The sequence below is a fragment of the Miscanthus floridulus genome, chromosome 8 (assembly GCF_019320115.1).
Source record: "Miscanthus floridulus cultivar M001 chromosome 8, ASM1932011v1, whole genome shotgun sequence".
NCBI lineage: Eukaryota > Viridiplantae > Streptophyta > Magnoliopsida > Poales > Poaceae > Miscanthus > Miscanthus floridulus.
In genome coordinates, this window is record NC_089587.1 from 120,598,917 (window position 1) to 120,617,621 (window position 18,705).

The following is an 18,705-nucleotide window of genomic DNA, read 5'->3' on the forward strand; positions in this document are numbered from 1 at the left end:
CCCGTGCGATACCCCACACGATAGAAAAAGAAACTGTCATCCCTGCGATCCCCGCCTGCTTTGAAGGAAACAAATCGATCACCTGAGGCCACATGCATCGAAGGAAACAATCATGCATGGAAAGAAATAATAATCATGCATGAAAGGAAACAATCATCATGCATGAAAGGAAACAATCATCATGCATGAAAGGAAACAATCATACATGAAAGAAAACAATAATCATGCATGGAAAGAAACAATAATCATGCATGGAAGGAAACAATTATGCACGAAAGAAAACAATAATCATTTACTCTTTTTTCAAATAATGGTCTTTATTTCGGAGCCCTTCATACAGTTTAATAATGGCTGGGAAGCTAGGCTTGCGAGAACTTATTCTTAATTGGGTTGCGAGCTAGAGATGTAGCACTTCAATGGGTGTCTTGGTTGAGTTCTACAATTGCCAAAAATTGATGGTGCTGATAAGATTGACAATCCCATAACTCTACAGTACCTTTCTTTTTTTTTCAAAAAAAGAAGGACAAATGCTACTTATGGTCGAATTCATGTTCTTTTTGTTGTTTTGATTTAATGCCTACAATCCACAGCTCATATGTTAATTTTCAGATATGTTTGTAAAGAATCAAAAGGAGTTGGTCTAATGCCAATCTTTCTTGTCGTCTTTTTTATTCTTTATATTTATACTAGGTAGCGTGCCAGTGCGTTGCTACGGGATAAATAACAATTTATACTAAAAACACACAGATCGCACGATAAGATAACAATACTGTAAAAATTAAATACCAACGTTAAAGTGACATTTAATCCAAAAAGTAAAGTTTATGAATTTAACACAGTCACGGAGTGCGCAGCGTCGCAGGCTCACAAACTCTACTTTATAGACCTTTCCATGATGCGGCTAAGATAATGTTTTATATTGGCAGGAAGAAATATCTGATATCCGTTTTATTCTATTTATCTGGACAATGTTTGATGTGAGGGCACGATTATAGTTTTTAGGAGCTTTGCGATATTGTCCGAAGCTATGAGATAATTGATGTCTTGCAATGATCCTTTTATTAATTTAGTTTTCTATCTATGTTTAATTGTTTATCCTGTCGATAATGGATGACAAAATTCAAGCATCCATAATTCATCTCTTAGACTTTGAGCATGAGTTTTGTTTTTATTTTTTAATTAATATATTATCATTTTGTTTTTATCGTAACGTTAGCATGGGCATGTATGAAAAACGAAGATGTCTTTATACTGCAGAAATCTTTCAAGAAGATCATACATAGATTATTCTTGTATTGAATATTATATATATACAATCACCTAAATATTCTAATTAAACTATAAAATTTTAAATTAGGATACGAGGTAAGACATGCAAACAGATATTTCAAAACTACTTGTAGAGTTCAAAGAATTTAATAAATAAATCCTTTTAGAGGCAATGCAAATTCTCTCTAATCTTTCATTTGGTGCAGTTAGTGTTATCATAGTACCCGTATGTATTCATGGGAAATAAATCGTGGATAAAATATGGACACTTTTTGGTGCGACATTTCAACATAGGTCCATTATCTTACCAATATCCTTAAGGCAGATCACATAAAGAATGAGAGTCCCTCTATGAGATTGCTTACAAGAGACTCAAATTTATATATGATCATGGTAATGTTGAATTGCTTTGCATTAAAAGCATCAGCAATGATAAACGGGGACATAGGTTTTAGTATGCATAGTGAAGGAAAACTCAATTATGGTCTTCTCAGCAGCTTTATTGAGCCTTTACAGTGCTAACTTGTCCTTACTCAGATAGTTAAGAGGTGCACCATAAAATTATGCACCATTAAGAAAAGTGTCACCATTGGTTGACTTGACCTAAAAAATATGTCGAAATTAAGAATTACAACACCTAATTCAACATCTTGGAACAGACACTCAAATGGATACCTTATTCTACAATATATGTCTATGTGGAATAGTCCTAAAGTCACACATATTTATACGGTGAGTATAATATACTTTGTTTTAAATTTTTATGAGAGATTTTTTAAGACACGCAGTATTATCCATGTGACAGGCACTAATATTTACATATATACTCGAACCTGTGTGTACAGGATTATATGCAGCAGCGGAACTTATTCATTGATTTATTAGCGCATGAAAGAAATAGATATCGGAGAATTCTTTCTGCCGATATAAAATATTATCTTAGTCATATCACGAAAAACTCTATACAGTAGAGTTTGTGAGCCTGCGACGCCGCGCTCTCCATGACTGTGTTAATTTTATGAACTTTGCCTTTTGAATTAAATGCCACTTTAACGTCGGTATTTAATTTAACAGTATTGTTATCTTATCGTACGATCCGTGTATTTTTAATACAAAAAATTTAAGTTATCCCGTAGCAACGCACGAACAAGCTACCGAGTTAAACTAAAAACTAAGGTCTCGATCTTCATCGACTACTACTAGCCTTCAGTGTTCACGTGGAGTGGATGAGTTGAGTTGTCCGTGTCCACAATTTGGGTTTGAGTTTAATTAACTTCGTATTATATTAATTGATGATTCGTTGTCCAAAGTCCGCACATATAGTCAATTTGACGTCGTCGTTTCTTCGACACTAGGCTATACTATATATAGTACATCATGTCCTTGCACTTCAATTGCACAAATTTATACTGCTGAGTACTATCTATCCGTCCATAAAAGAATACAATTCTAGCATAGTGTCATAATTTTATATCTTAGATTAATTATAGATAAAAAATATCAATATTTATAAAATCAAATAAATATCATTAGATTAATTACGAAATATATTTTTATAATAAATTATTTTGGAGCTGTAAACGTGAATAATATTTACTAGAAATTTGGTCTAATATAAACTACTTTTGTTGATACGCAACACGTAGTTGTGTTCTTCTCTAGAAGGAGGGAGTATTATAATACAACATGTTTGGTGGTTTGGAGATGCAACCATGGCATGCAATTCGCGGCATGCCATGTCATGTCATGCTCACACACTCTCACGCGTGGAAAGACTGGAAACATCCATCGGTAAAATTTAGCAGGGCGGCCGCCGGCTACCTGCTGCTGCTTAGACACAATGGCAATGGCAACCACTTGCTTAGGAGTATGTCAGTTTCGGAGCAAGTTCTTCCGTTGATTTGATCGGATTTATATAAATATATATACTTTTATATATATATGCAATAATTCAATAGCACATAGGACTAGTATGTCCATCAGTGTTAGCACAGCAGTAATTAAGCATTGGACGTGTACTGTGTACCGTGCCAAAACTGCCAGTGCTATTGCATTGGCATACGTTTGACAGTGATGCATGCACTGGTGATTATTGGTGAAGTAACGAACGATGCATCAACAACTGAGTGTTTTATTGGTGAAGTAACGAACGATGCATCTATCCAACAACAACTGAGTGTTTTAGAAGCTCCTAACACCTGATTTTTGTCTATACAATTACACTGTCTTTTAACTATATTTATACTGTCTTATTACTATATTTACAATGATCTTTCAGTATAATTTATTGATAATCTTAAGAAAATATATGCCAAAATTTTCAGAAAAATTTACAAATTATATCTATGAATTACAGCTGTAACAGAACCGACCAATTATACGAAATTAAGTAAGAAAATCATCCGTCAGAGCAGACGATTTAGCAAACTTAAGCCCGTATAACCCGGTAGTCCGTGAAATCACGAAGGATTTCAAACCAACTCACATACCAGCCCAGATCGTAATACGTTTAGCGGTCACCATCACATATTATATAAAAGTTCGCATCTCAGATACATCAGAGTTTAAACATAGTTATTACAAAACGAGTTCAAATAGAAGTAGCGGAAGCCATTTGTTCAAACCACACACACTCACATGGAGTTCAAATACAGTGACAGCTAATGATCATCTCCAACAAAAGCATCAGACGAGACGTAAGGAATGACCATGCCCATGGTCCTAAGCATCACCCATCGCAGGATAAAGACAGTTGATACAGTAGCCGTAATACATCTGCCCATCTGCAATAAGTGAGAATAAAACCCTGAGTACGAGAAGGTACTCAGCTAGACTTACCCGATATAACCGAAAATAAGGTGACACCAAGGATTATGAAGGGCTTTATAGTATGGTAGCTGACTCATTTGCAAAAAGAGGCATTTTTAGCATTTTAAGAACCTTTACAAAAGCATTATTATCAAGTTAATTATTATTAACCTGTCAACTATATTTGCACCTATACTAGAGCAAACATGTGATTAAACAAATAATGGTAACCAATGATCATTAACAACTTCCATAATATCATATTCATTATAATTGTCCAAGTGTTCCATTAACATTACTACGATGAAGTAACTCAAGTCAAGTGCTCACTATTCAGGAGCGATGGCAATTCGAATCGATTCCTAACCAGCTGATGATTTATTCCTTACACAAACCTCACTCACCCGCTAAAGTGAGGTATCGGTCATCGAGTCAACTATCCAGGAATCTTGAGTTTGCCAGGAACCACAAGTACCCGGGGGCCGACCGACTGCACTTTGGTCTTATCATCTTGCCCCCGTGTCCTACCACTCCTGCTCCGGCATAGTGCGCTGCGGGCAATCTACTCGGCCCGAATAATCTCCCAGCTTCGTGGTCGAAAGGTACTTTATTCGGCCCGCTAAATGTAAGGCATGCGTTCAACATGACCTGAGGCCCAACAACGGTCGGTCCTTAATCGACACAGACGGAAAGCACTACAGTCCAAAACTCTATAAGTCTCCGTCCGGTCTCAACTTCATTTAACACTTAGTTATACCATGGCTACGTAGTTATCCAAGTAGATCCAGGTAACCAACTATAGCTCGCAGGTGACAGGAGATCACCTGACTTCTACCGGTCTAAGCCAGCTAAACATTGACTCGACTGCGGATACTAGGGTAACAAGGATATAGTATAACAAAGGTAGACAGGGTATAATGCAGCAACGGTTGTAAACAACTCCTAAACATAATGCATCAATTAAAGTAAAGCATTTAATTAATAATTGCAAACCGGGGAGAAAAATGCTTCGGGGCTTGTCTCTCTCGAAGGAGCTCGGGCGGTGATCGGGGCACTCTGGAAGTTCCTCAACGTCCTCCTCGTCTGCTTCGGCCACTTCCTGCGGCTGCACCTCGAGCTGCTCCTCGGGCTCCTCGAGTATGACGACTGTGCTCTCGGTTTGTGATCCTGTATAATGCATATGCGTAAGTGCTTATGCAAAAGGTGCATCGGATGAAATGAGCATAATGGATATGCTTGAATGCAAGATAGTCAACATCATCCAAGAACATGTACTATAAGCACATGTCATCTACTGCATTCTCTTCTATTATTAAGATGCTAAGTCAACATATCTCATTAAATACTTCAAAGATACACCAAAGCTTCACTAATTTCTTAATTATACATAAAGCAACATTTGATTAAACCCTAATTAATAATAGGTTTGAATAGCAACATCTATTTTTATAGCTTAGAAAAATCTTAGAAAATTATCATAGCACAGTACTACCCTAAGTAGCCTACGATTAAATTTTTATGGCATTTGGATAAGTGGATTAGCCTACACAAAAATGACAAGCTATGGCATAATTATGAACATGAAAATACTTTGTACTATGAAAAGTGTCAAACAATAGATGAAATATTTTTCCTATGTTCTACACAGTAAATAATCACTGCACAAAAATTATCACATGCATGTTTTATACAAATTTTGCTCTCTAGCAAAAATAACAAAAATCAGCCATAAAAGGCACTTGAACTACACCTCACAATTTTTTTACAGGACATGCATGGCATATATTTTTCCTAGGAAGTACATTACACAAGAAGAATAACACACTTGGAAGCATATTTTTCTGAAACATAAAGGTTTTACTACACATTTTACAAGATATCAGCAATATCAAGGATTAAATAAAGCTCTACAGAAAAGTATCTCAAAAATGACATGCAATATTTTTATCATGTAGATCTGGTGACAAGGAACCTAGCAAAATTTGTTTCAACAATTTTGGTGTCAAAATGAGTACACAAACATTTTCCAAAGTATTTCTCTTCCCAAAATAATAAAAGAAATTCGAAATCAATTTTTCCTATTACTACTGGGCCGACCCGTGGGAACAACTGGCCCACGGTCACTTTCGGCCTGCGCAGACCGAGCGAAGGGGAAGGGCGGCGGCCTGGCTCGGGGCTTCGGCCCATGACCATCCTGGCCTAGCTCAGCCGCGGCGAGACGCCACGCCACGCCGGCCACGCCGGCGTTACAGCGGTGCGGGCGCTGCCAGCGGGCCAGCGGCCATTGCCAGCCATGTCCGGGCAAGCGGGCGTGCGCACGGGGTTCGCAAGAAGGTGACGAACCCGAGCATGCAGCACAATGGGATGGAGAAGGAAAGGAGGAAGCATTTCCACGGCGAGGCCAATCACGGCGACGCCATGACCGACGGTGGCGAACACGCGCAAGCCGCTATACCTTGCTCAAAAGGTGTCACGGCAATGAGCACCAGGTGCCAGGGAGCAAGGCGGAGCGACGCATGCTTGATTGCGGGCAGTGGTGGACCACCGGCGGCCAATTTTGTCAGCGGGGCTGCGGTGGCGATGGCGGCGCAAGAGCAGAGCTTGGTGCGGGCAAAGCAGAGAGGCAGCGCGGGAGAGTGAAGTGGGGAGCGCAGCGGGGTCAGTAGATGAAGGCGAGCATGTGGAGGGCGAGGCAGGCCGGGGCTATCGCGCGGCGTGCGTCGCCGACGCATGGCGGCCACGCGGCGAGCGCGCCCTGACGCGGTCAGGCACGGCGCGCGGGAACAGGCGCGGCGCGGCGCTGAGGCAGGCCAGGCGCGCGAGTTGGGCTGGGCCAAGGCGAAGGCGTGGCGCGGGGTGGACGTTGGGCCGGCTTCGGCTGGCGGGCCAGAAGTGAGGCAGCGGCCCAGTAAAGGAGAGAAACCATTTTTCAATTTCTATTTTCAAGGAATTTTCAAATATCAGTTTTCAAATACCCTTTTAAGCAAGAAAATGACTTCTTTTGAAAATGGCCCAAAAATAAAAGTTGCTTAGAATTTAATCCTCTACAACTTTGCTTTAGCGACCAACTAAAAATTTTGCATAGATTTTGAATTGGGAAGTAAAAGCTAAATAGGGAGGATTTTTGACCATTTTCAATAAAGATTTCAAATGCATATTTTGTCAAAAGTTTGAATATAAACTTTGCTCCAAAAACTGTGCTAAATAATTCTAGATGATTTACAATTATAGACAAACATGTTTTACTAACCTAGCAAGCACAATTAGGGCAAAAACAACTCTAAACAAGTGTATGCAACATTCATGTTTCATACGTTTCGAAGCATGGTTTTAGTTATTATTTACATGATTAGGCATGGATACTTAAGATGCTTGATGATGCACAATATGCATGATTTGTAGTGCCTACATGCTGGCATAACACTGGGGTGTTACAACAGATATTAGAGAGAGATACATCAAATTGTTCACAAATTGCAAACAAATTTCAGAAAAAATTCAAATTGCAAACAAATTTAGGTGGGGCCCACCCTTCCCAACTTATCCCTTCTCTTCCCTAGCCGCACAGGCATCCACACCCACCATTTCCCTTCGTCAACCCTAGACCTGCACACTCCTTCGTCAACCCTAGTGCGGCACGGCGGCGGGGTGGCCCCGCAGATGCGTCCGACGGCGGGGCTACTTCGCGACCACGACCGGTGGTGCGTCCGTCGACATCGGCGCATCGGCAGCAGAAGCACGTCCTCAGGCATTTGCGCATCCGACCGATGGGGAGTTAGATTCAAGGTCCCAAAAACCACGTGCTCATAGGCTTATGCCAATACATTGATTAAGAAATCGTTTAATGAGAAATATACTGGTGGTGGTATCAAAGAGCACATATTAAAGATGAACAACACTGCTTTGAAGCTGAAGCCAATGAATTTAGGGCTCAAGGATGAATTCCTGATTCATTTGGTTTTTGCTTCCTTGTCAAAGAAAATATGAAACATTTATTATTAATTACAACATGCAGCCCGACAAGTGGAACATAGAGAAGCTCACCGCAATGTGTGTTCAAGAAGAGGATAGGCTGAAATCCTTACAGGGTGACTCTGCTAACCTTGTGAAGGATAAGAAAAAGAACTTCAATAAAAATGCCAAACCTCAAGGGAAAGCCCCTCAGACTGAGCATCATCAGAAGAACAACAATGCTCAAGTTGAGAAGGATCAATGCAAATAGTGCAAGAAGCATGGACACTACCAGAGAGATTGTCCAAACTTCCTGAAGAGCCTGCTGAAGAGAGATGAGAATTTCATTACATTCATAGATGAATCCTTGTATTTAAGTTATGTAAAATCTACTTGGTGGATTAATTTAGGTGCAACTGTTCATGTTGTAAATTCATTATAGGGATTCCGTACGAGGAGGACCCTACAAAGAGGAGAAAGAAGAATTAAACTAGGAAATAGAGTTGAAGCTAAAGTTTAAGCCATTGAAGATCGTTCTCTAGAATTAGTTGATGTTTTTCTACTTAAGCTTTTAGATGTTCTATTTGTACCCTCTTTGCGAAGAAACTTAATAAGTGTTTCATGTTTAGATGACGATGGATATGATTGCCATTTTGGTAATGGCAAATGTTATATTGTTTATAATAATAAATGTGTTGGTCTTGCCTTTCGACAAGACAAGCTTTATTTATTATCACTTTCTAAGAATGTGAATGATGTAAGTACTGAGAATGAGAATGCCTCTTAGTCTATGAATGACACAAATAAGCGGAAGAGAGTGCATGATGTATCTTCAAAATTATGGCACTGTCGTTTAAGCCATATTTCGAGGGGGAGAATAGAGCGATTGATTAAGAAATCAATTCTTCTGCCATTAGAATTTTTAGATTTAGAACAATGCATAGATTGTATAAAAGGAAAATACATTAAAAAATAAAGAAAGACGTCAAACGAAGCGCAGAAATTTTAGAAATAGTTCACATAGACATCTGTGGTCCTTTTCCTGTAAAGAGCGTGGATGGTTATGATTCATTTATAACATTCACAGATGACTATTCTCATTTTAGCTATATTTATCTAATTAAGGAAATATCGGAAGCATTGGATAAATTTATAATAATCAAGGCTGAAGTAGAAAATCAGCACAACTTAAAGATTAAGGTAGTAAGGTCCGACCGTGGAGGAGAGTACTATGGCCGACACACCCCATATGGCCAAGTTTCTGGACCCTTTGTAAGGTTCTTACAGAAAAATGGCATAGTAGCCCAGTATTCTACACCGGGCGAGCCTCAGCAGAATGAGTAGCTGAAAGACGCAACCATACCTTAATGGATATGGTGAGAAGCATGATAAGTTACTATATCTTACCGATAAGTCTATGGATAGAGGCATTAAAAACCGCCATTCATATTCTTAATCGAGTGTCAAGTAAGTCAGTGCCCAAAACACCGTATGAGTTCTGGACAGGAAAGGAACCCTCACTAAACTATTTACACGTGTGGGGTTGTCCAACTGAGGCAAAAGTATTTAACCCAAACATAGAGAAGCTAGACTCCAAGACAGTCAACTGTCATTTTATTGGCTATCCAGAAAAGTCAAAAGGTTATCGCTTCTATTGTCCTGACAGACAAACGAAGTTTATAGAAACAAGACATGCTGTCTTCTTGGAGGAAGATATGATCAGGGGGAGCATGGTAGCATGAGAAATTAGTTTTGAAGAGAAGCAGGTATACGTGCCCACTCCCATAGTTCAGGAGTCATTCTTCACGCTACCTGTTGTTGCTGTACCAACAGTGCAAGATACTGTAGTAACAACACATGTTGTTAGTTCTCCTATGGCAACAATAAATGAACATGAGAAACCTGTCCTTCAGGATCCCCAAGAACCCATTGTCACACATGAGGGAGAGCAACAACAGTCTCATATAGAACAAGCGTTATCTAACGAGGCCCCTAGAAGGTCTCAAAGAGTTAGGAGATCAACTATTTCTGATGACTATGAAGTTTATAAATGTGAGGAATTTCAAATGGAGGGTGATCCCACCTCATTTGAAGAAGCCATGAGAAGCGCTCACTCATCCAAATGGCTTGAAGCCATAGAAGATGAAATGAAATCAATGGAGACCAATGGTGTTTGGAACTTAGAAATAATTCCTAAAGGAGCTAAGACAGTAGACTGTAAATGGGTCTATAAAACTAAACATGACTCCAAAAGGAATATAGAAAGGTTTAAAGCACGACTTGTGGCGAAAGGCTTTACGCAAAGAGAAGGCATAGATTACAATGAGACATTTTCTCTAGTCTCATGTAAGGATTTTTTTAGAATCATAATGGCGCTTGTAGCACATTACAACTTAGAATTACATCAGATGGATGTAAAGACGGCGTTCCTAAACAGGGATCTGGAGGAAAATGTTTACATGGCACAATCGAAAGGTTTTGTTATCGAAGGAAAAGAACGTATGAGATGCCGCCTAAAGAAATCCATTTACAGATTAAAACAAGCTTCAAGATAGTGGTATTTGAAGTTTGATAGTACAATAAAAAAGTTTGGGTTTCAAGAAAATGTAGAGGACAATTGCATATATGCAAAGTTCAAGAATGGAAAATACATTTTCCTAGTCTTGTATGTGGATGACATCTTGCTCACTAGTAGTGATGTTAATCTCCTACGAGAAATAAAGAAGTTCTTGTTCTCAAAGTTTGATACAAAGGATCTCGGTGAAGCTCCGTTCGTCCTTGGAATAGAGATTCACCGAGATAGAGAAAATGAGATTTTAGGATTATCATAAAAGACATACTTAGAAAAAGTTCTAAAGAAATACAGTATGCAAAATTATAAGTCATCACCTGCTCCCATAGTCAAGGACGACAGATATGGGGAATTTTAATATCCCAGGAACCAATATGAGATCGATCAAATGAAAGTGGTTCCATGTAGCTCAGCTGTCGGAAGTTTACAATATGCTCAGGTGTGTACTCGCCCTGACTTAGCATTTGTTACCGAGTTGCTTGGCAGATATCAGAGTAATCCAGGAATAGAACACTGGAAATTAGTAAAGAAAGTTTTATGTTACCTGTAAGGTACGAAGGGTCTCATGCTAACGTATAGAAAATTTAATTCTCTACACATAGAGGGGTATACAGATTCTAATTGTGCGGGAGATGAAAGAAAGTCCACGTCAGGATACATATTCACTATCGCAGGAGGAGCTATATTGTGGAAAAGCTCAAAGCAAACCGTCACTACATCATCCACAATGTATGCCGAGTTTGTAGCATGTTATGAGGCCACATGGCAGGTGAATTGGCTAAAGAAATTCATGCCTGGATTGAAAGTGGTGACGACATACATAAACCACATAAGTTATACTGCGATAATAATACAATAGTATGTTATGCTCACAACAATAAATCAATAGGTGCTGCCAAACACATTGATATAAAGTATTATGTTGTGAAAGATAAAGTCCGGGATCATATAATTAGTCTTGAGCATATAAGAACAGAAAAGATGCTCGCGGATCCGCTTATAAAAGACTTACCACCCAGCGTGTTCAGAGAACATTTAGCCGACACGGGTTTAAGAGAAAGCCTATGATTCCTGAACAATAAGGGCCTAATTAAGAATCTGTTTCAAAACATAGATGTGCATTGTAGCCGTTTAATCTAATGGCAACTGACCGTGACGATGAGGCACGCTCTATGCATTGATCTGTAATAGAATTGGAACAAGATAAAGTAAGTTGAGTTTAAGTAATAAGGTAAGATCAAGGGACAAAATGTTAGATGATCTCTATCCAACCTTGGATCCACGCCCTGATCAGGGACGCCCAACCCTACATGGTTGGTGAGCCCCGTCAGACTGCGCTATAAAAGAAAGGTGGGGGCCGACAACTTAGATCACGAAGTTCACCTGAGCTACAGTCGCCCCACCGACACAACCCTAATCCGATCTAAGAGAGGGTGCGTAGCCAGTGACGGGAAGCACCGCCACTGGCCAACGCCGCCCTTCGATACAGCACCACCACCGGGTCTTCACCAAGCACCGCGATGACAAGACCGTCTTCCTCGAAGACGGCCGATGGTTTGCATCCTCCTTCACCCCTCTCTCTCTCTCACTCTATCTATTAATCATGTACTAGTAGATGTTCTAGGACTCACTGTTTATTTTAAAAACAAGTAAACATGCTAGATCTATGGCTAGTGATCCCGTTTTAGGTCTACCAACTACTACTAGTACTCTAGTAGCTGACATGACGACTGTCTCGTTATCGACTACTAGGCTTCAGTGTTCATGCGGAGTGGATGAGTTAAGTTGTCCATGTCAATAGTTTGGGATTGATTTTAATTAACTCCGTATTAGTATATTAATTGATGATTGAATTGATTCGTTGTCCAAAGTTCACACATAGTCAATTTGAAGTCGTCGTTTCTTGGACACTAAGCTATATATAGTATTTCATGTCTCCTTGCAGTGCAATTGCACAAATATATACTACTACTACTAGACCCTAGTAGGTACTATATTATACTTAAACATGTTTGGTGGTCGGAGATGCAGCCATGGCTGCAATTCGCGGCATGCCATGTCATGCTCATGCGTGGAATTAAACATCGGTAAAATTTAGCAAGCCTCCGGCCGGCTACCTGTTGCTGCTAGGGTGTTTAGGGGCTACAGTTTAGCCCACGTCACATTAGATATTCGGATGTTAATTAGGAGGACTAAACATGAGCTAATTATAAAACTAATTACAGAAGCTGTGGCTAATTAGTGAGACGAATCTATTAAGCCTAATTAATCCATCATCAGCACATGTTTACTGTAGCACCACATTATCAAATCACGGACGAATTAGGCTTAATAGATTCGTCTCACAAATTAGTCTCAAGCTATGCAATTAATTTTATAATCAATCTATATTTAATACTCCGAATTAGTGTCAAACATCCGATACTACATGACTAACCAAACATCACACAATGTCAATTTCGGAGCAAGTTCCGTTGATTTGATCGGATATATATATATATATATATATATATATATATATGCTCACTCTGTATAAGCAATAATGCAATAGAACATAGGAGTATGTCATCAGCGCTACCAGTAATTAAGCATTACGACGTACAGTGCCGAAACTGCCAGTGGTATCGCGTCATCTGCTTGCACACACACTCTGATTTTTTCCGTAGGGCGGCGGTCGGTCATGAACTGGAAGAATGGCCAAAAATAAACTAGATTAATTAATTTGGTTATTGATTACAACGTACATTTGCGTCTGTTTATTTTTGTCAGTATTTAAGATTAATAATGTACTACTACTCCAAGTAGCATGACATATATGCTAGTATGACAGGTGTTGGATGGCCGAGGGTCGATTTTGGCACGGCCTACAACATTCCAGTACTTATCTTCTGTGTGATCAAGAAGTGGAAACGATGGACCACATTCTTCTTGGATGCTCCTTCAGCCGTGTGGTTTGGCACATTTGGCTGTGCAAGCTGCACCTACAAGACTCCATTGTACCCAGCTAGGAACCGGCCTTGCATTGGTGGTTAAAAAACAGGAAGCTCATCCCAAAGCAGCAGCGTCGTGGCTTTGACTCATTCTTCTTCCTCATCGGCTGGGCGCTTTGGAAGGAGCGTAATGCAAAAACCTTCAACAGCTCGATAACCATGGCTCAGCAGCTCGCGTTATTGGTGCAGGACGAGGTGGAAGCCTGGTGCACGGCCGGGTTCAGGCGCCTCCGCTCACTCGTGGACAGGATGTGAGGCTTCCCGGCTGCTTCGTGTGTTTTAGTCGCAAATTAATTGCTATGTAATCGCTTTATGGTGCTCGTTGTTCGTTGGAGTCCGATAACCTTGGATTACCGTCTCTAAGTTGTTGTTTGAAACTCCTTTCTTCTTAATGAAAAACGCGCTTCGGCATGGTCCGAAAAAAAAATATGCTAGTACGTACTAGTATATGCAGTGTGGCGTGATGCAAATTCGCATGCTTCGACACGTACAGCAAGTTGGTGGTGGCTGGTAAAAATTACAGATTGCATTGGCATGCGTTTGACAGCGATGCATGCACTGGTGATGGGTGAAGTAACGATGCCTGCATCAACCAGCAGACGGGTTATATTATTTTTGGAAACGAGCGAGCACTGTGTTTTGTTTGAGCACAACATGACGTACTTTCATCTAATTTATTAATTAACCACGCCGAGCTATAGCTAGCTAGCTTCATCTCCAAGCATCCAATTTTCTAACACGGCTACACAGTTGAACAAATCTGCCCATTTTCCTTTTGGAAGAAGAAGCGCGCGGCAGCATATATAAAAAAAACGTTAGGTCAAACTACACTACGTACGTGTGTGCAACTTGTAGCAGCTCCAGTGTGCGACAAGACAAGCAGTTTACGTACATCCGATCGTGACAAGCACATCAGCCATAAAGTTAGTTAATCACGTCGTCATCAGTTGATCTCAGGCACATGTGTAAAAATAGCCATCATGCATGAATCTGAATGTAAATGCAGGTGTCCTTCTCAGGACAGCTGCATATGTATGCTTTGTACTTGTACACAGAGATGTCCTTCCTCAGCCGCGCGTCGATGAAAAGACGAGCGCGTGGACTAACGGGTCCCGTTACGGCATGCAGTAAGATCTATATATTGTGCGCTGATGAATTGTGGAAAATATGTTTTTTTGTGGGGTAAATTAAATTGTGCAATATTTGCTGATGGTATATTTATGCGAATACCTCAACATCCGAGGGCTTTAATCGAAAGTATCTTCTGCCGTTTCCTGCCAACGCTGCTTGAGAGCTTGACTGCAGGACTACATATACGTATATATACCACACATTAGCCTCATGGTTGACTGCAAAATAAACTGCGTGCCACACCACATGCAAATGTATCTGTACAGATTCAGCTTGGGGGAGTGGTTCACATTTGTTAGAACTTATCTTAACCGGGGCATGTTTGATTCTCATGTCTAAAGTTTACTCCCTATATCCCTTATTAAATGTAGCCGTGATACGTGCGGGCAAATTTTTTTTTAGCTTTGATAAGATTTATAAAAAAACATTAGCAATATTTATATCTTCAAATAAATTTATTATAGAAATAGATTAAGGATCTATCTAATGTACTATGAATATTAATATTTTTTAAATATATATTTGGTTAAAGTTGAAGACGTTTTGATTTCTGAAGAAGTGAGAACGACAAATAAAAAAGGACGGAGCGAGTAGTTGACTAAAGTTGAGAGGACTAAAACTTTAAACCACTTTAGCTCACTTATATGGTCTAAAGTTTTGTGAGATGATTTAAATACCTTTTGTGTATGGAGCCTCAAGAGCTAAAGTGGTCTTTAGATTATAATGATATGCAGCTCCTCTTCGTGTTCAAGAAAAAAACCTTTCAATTATAAGATCCAAACAGGGCCTTAACTACCCTATTCATGGTTAACATTTAAATTATCATCTTATTTAGTATTGATATTTAGACGAAGATGCCTAGAGGGCTGCCGACGTCTTCATGCCTGCTCGTGGAAGCATGCATTATTAGCGTAGAGGTGATGGTCGCCGGCACCGGAGGGTGGCCGGCGGCTGGCTCAAATCTTCGAACTACATCTGAATGTTTTGCTCGGAACGATTGTCATTTTCCCCCTGATTTATAAAGGTGGGTGTAATCGTCCACCCCTGTAGCATGTGATTAACATAGGTGATCTTTCAATAACGTACGTTGTTGTTGTTTATATGTATAGTGTCATTTATTCTAACGAACAAAGCAAGTCACTAGTAACAATCTCTATTCAAAGAGAGCGTGCGTTCGCATGTGGGGATGATGATGTCCCCCGTGCTGAGATGCAGTTGACATTTCTCATTTCTCAAGCGTCTTCGTGGGTGGTGTCACTATTGGAGATGCGAATTGTCCTGTCAGGGTAAAACCGACACGAAAATAGGAAATACTGATAGGAAAATTAGAAAATTATTTTCCAGTACACTACTGGAGATCGGCTCTTTGCCGAGTGCCAAGTGAATTGCCGAGTGTTTTTTTTTGGGCACTTGGCAAAGAGTTTTTTTGCCGAGTGCGAAAAAAACACTTGGCAAAAAAAAAACTCGGCAAAGAAGCTTTTTGCCGAGTGTTTTTTTTACACTCGGCAAAGAAGCTTCTTTGCCCAGTGTTTTTTTTGACACTCGGCAAAGAATCTCTTTGCCGAGTGTTTTTTTTGACACTTGGAAAAGAAGCATTTTTGCCGAGTGTTTTTTTTGACACTCGACAAAGAGCTCTTTGCCGAGTGTTTTTTTACACTAGGCGAAGAAAATTTCAAAGCACATTTTAAAGCAATAAATTAATTCAAATGAAAAAGTTTTCAACTATAAAGTTGTATAACTTATCAAGATGTATAATGTTTGTTTTGATCTTTTCTTCATATGACAAAGTGAAAGTAAATTTGTTCACAAATCTAACATATCTCTCTTGTAGTTTATGAAACTACAATAGAGATATATAAGATTTGTGAACAATGTTAGAACGACCTTGTCGGATGAATAGATGATCAAACAACCAAAATAAACTTTGTAGATCTCGAAAAGTTATGAAACTTTGTAATTGGCAACTTTTTGATTTGAAATTATCTTGTCATGCAAAACTGTGTTTGAATTTCAAAATTTTAAAATTTGAACTTTTCAAACGACCTCGGATGGGAAAACAACCAAAATAAACTCTATAGATCTTGAAAAGTTATGAAATATTGTAGTTGACAACTTTTTGATTTGAAATCATCTTGTCTTGCAAAACTGCGTTTGAATTTCAAAATTTTGAAATTCAAATTTTGTAAACAACCTCGGATGGAAAAACTTCATAAACTAAAAGTGTAGATCTCGAAAAGTTATGAAACTTTATAGTTTACAACTTTTTTATTTGAATTTGTTTAGGGCCTCAAACAAGCAATTTATACTCAATTTAGTATAATATGTGGGGAACCAAAACAGAATCTAGACATAAGTGTCAGTGTGGTGCGGTGGTTAGAGGAGGGGACGCGCGAGTGAGAGGTCACCAGTTCGAATCCCGTCGGGCCTCGTAGCTGCGAATTTTACGCGAAAAATGCCGGAGATGGGCTAGAAAAATGCCAGAGATGGGCGGGCGCCTTTGCCAGGTTTTTCCAGGTTTTTTTCAGTTCCAACTTTGCCGAGTGCCCGACAAAAGACACTCGGCAAAGACGCCTTTGCCGGCCCATTTTTTGCCGAGTTCAGCACTCGGCAAAGCTTTTACCGGGCACTCGGCAAAGCCACTTAGTCCGGTAGTGGTAGTCACCTGGCTGTGGTCAACCCCAAGAAACTCCCACCAAAGCACTGCCAACAAAGGTGCACCCAAGTTCGCTACTCCTCCAGTACACGCAACTCAGTTTGAAACGCCAGCTATTTATGGAACAACACTGAATGCTTGTGTTCCCTTGGCAACCTTAACAAAGACATCCTCCGAGGTAGTGTCAACCAGGCCCCAAGCATATATCCTGAACCGCCGTTTTGCACTCTCGACGGCAGGGAATACATCTGCAATCTTCAACTCCTGCTTTGGCAGCTCAAATTTCTGGGTTCCTGAAATATGGTATATCCTGCTCGCATTTGGTGATAAGCGCTGAACAAGCTGTTCAACCTCCTGCTCATTCTCCGAAGACGTTGTCATTGTCGGTACATAGGTGCCGCCATATCTGGCTTTCAGCTACAAAACAATTCATGGCAAACATTTGCAAAGTGTTTAATAAACAGCTACGCAAAAATGTACATGTCTGCTCCATACATGTAAATAGGTAAGTTACACTACTGAATTCAGGTTCTTTGCCGAGTGCCTGAGGCACTCGGCAAAGAACACACGGCAAAAAATTGATCGGCAAAGCCCACTTTATCGAGTGTCTTTTATCGGGGACTCGGCAAAGAAAAACGGCCGTCACGGCGCCGGCCCTGTTGACGGTGGCTTTGCCGAGTGCCAACCCTGCAGGCACTCGGCAAAGATTTTTTTATTTTTGACACTCGGCAAAGATTTTTTTTATTTTTTTTTTTAAAATTCTTTAACGAGTGCCCCCTGGTCGGCACTCGGCAAAGTTTAAATTTTTTTAATTCTTGGCCGAGTGCCCTATTGCCGGCACTCGGCAAAGTTTAAATTTTTTTAAAAAAATTCTTTGCCGAGTGCCCTCTGGGCCGACACTCGACAAAGTTTGATTTTTTTTTAATTCTTTGCCGAGTGCCCTCTGGCCGGCACTCGGCAAAGTTTGAATTTTTTTAAGAAAAATTCTTTGCCGAGTGCCCTCTTGCCGGCACTAGGCAAAGTTTGAATTTTTTTTAAAAAAAATCTTTGCTGAGTGTCCTCTGGCCGGCACTCGGCAAAGTTTGAATTTAAAAAAAATTTTTTTGCCGAGTGTCATGGTCATGGCACTCGACAAAGCTAGAAAAGTGGTTTTCCGACAGCCCATTTTTCTAGCTTTGACGAGTACTGTGACCATGGCACTCGGTAAAGGGGTCCTTTGCCGAGTGCAACACTCGAAAAAGTGACCCAAAACGGCTATTTTTAATTTTTTTTACATTCCATCACGACAAATAAATTCATACGATCATATATCTCATCCATCACATATATAT

General features: G+C 39.9%; 1 protein-coding gene across 1 annotated transcript in view; it reads left to right on the top strand.

Annotated features, from left to right (window-relative positions):
- Positions 1-13,845, top strand: part of LOC136469827 (uncharacterized) — a 17,081-nt gene extending 3,236 nt beyond the window's left edge. The window contains exon 2 of the mRNA XM_066467873.1: positions 13,641-13,845. Within this exon, the coding sequence (XP_066323970.1) occupies positions 13,641-13,845 (205 nt within the window). The remainder of the gene's footprint in view (positions 1-13,640) is intronic.
- Positions 13,846-18,705: the final 4,860 nt, after the last annotated feature.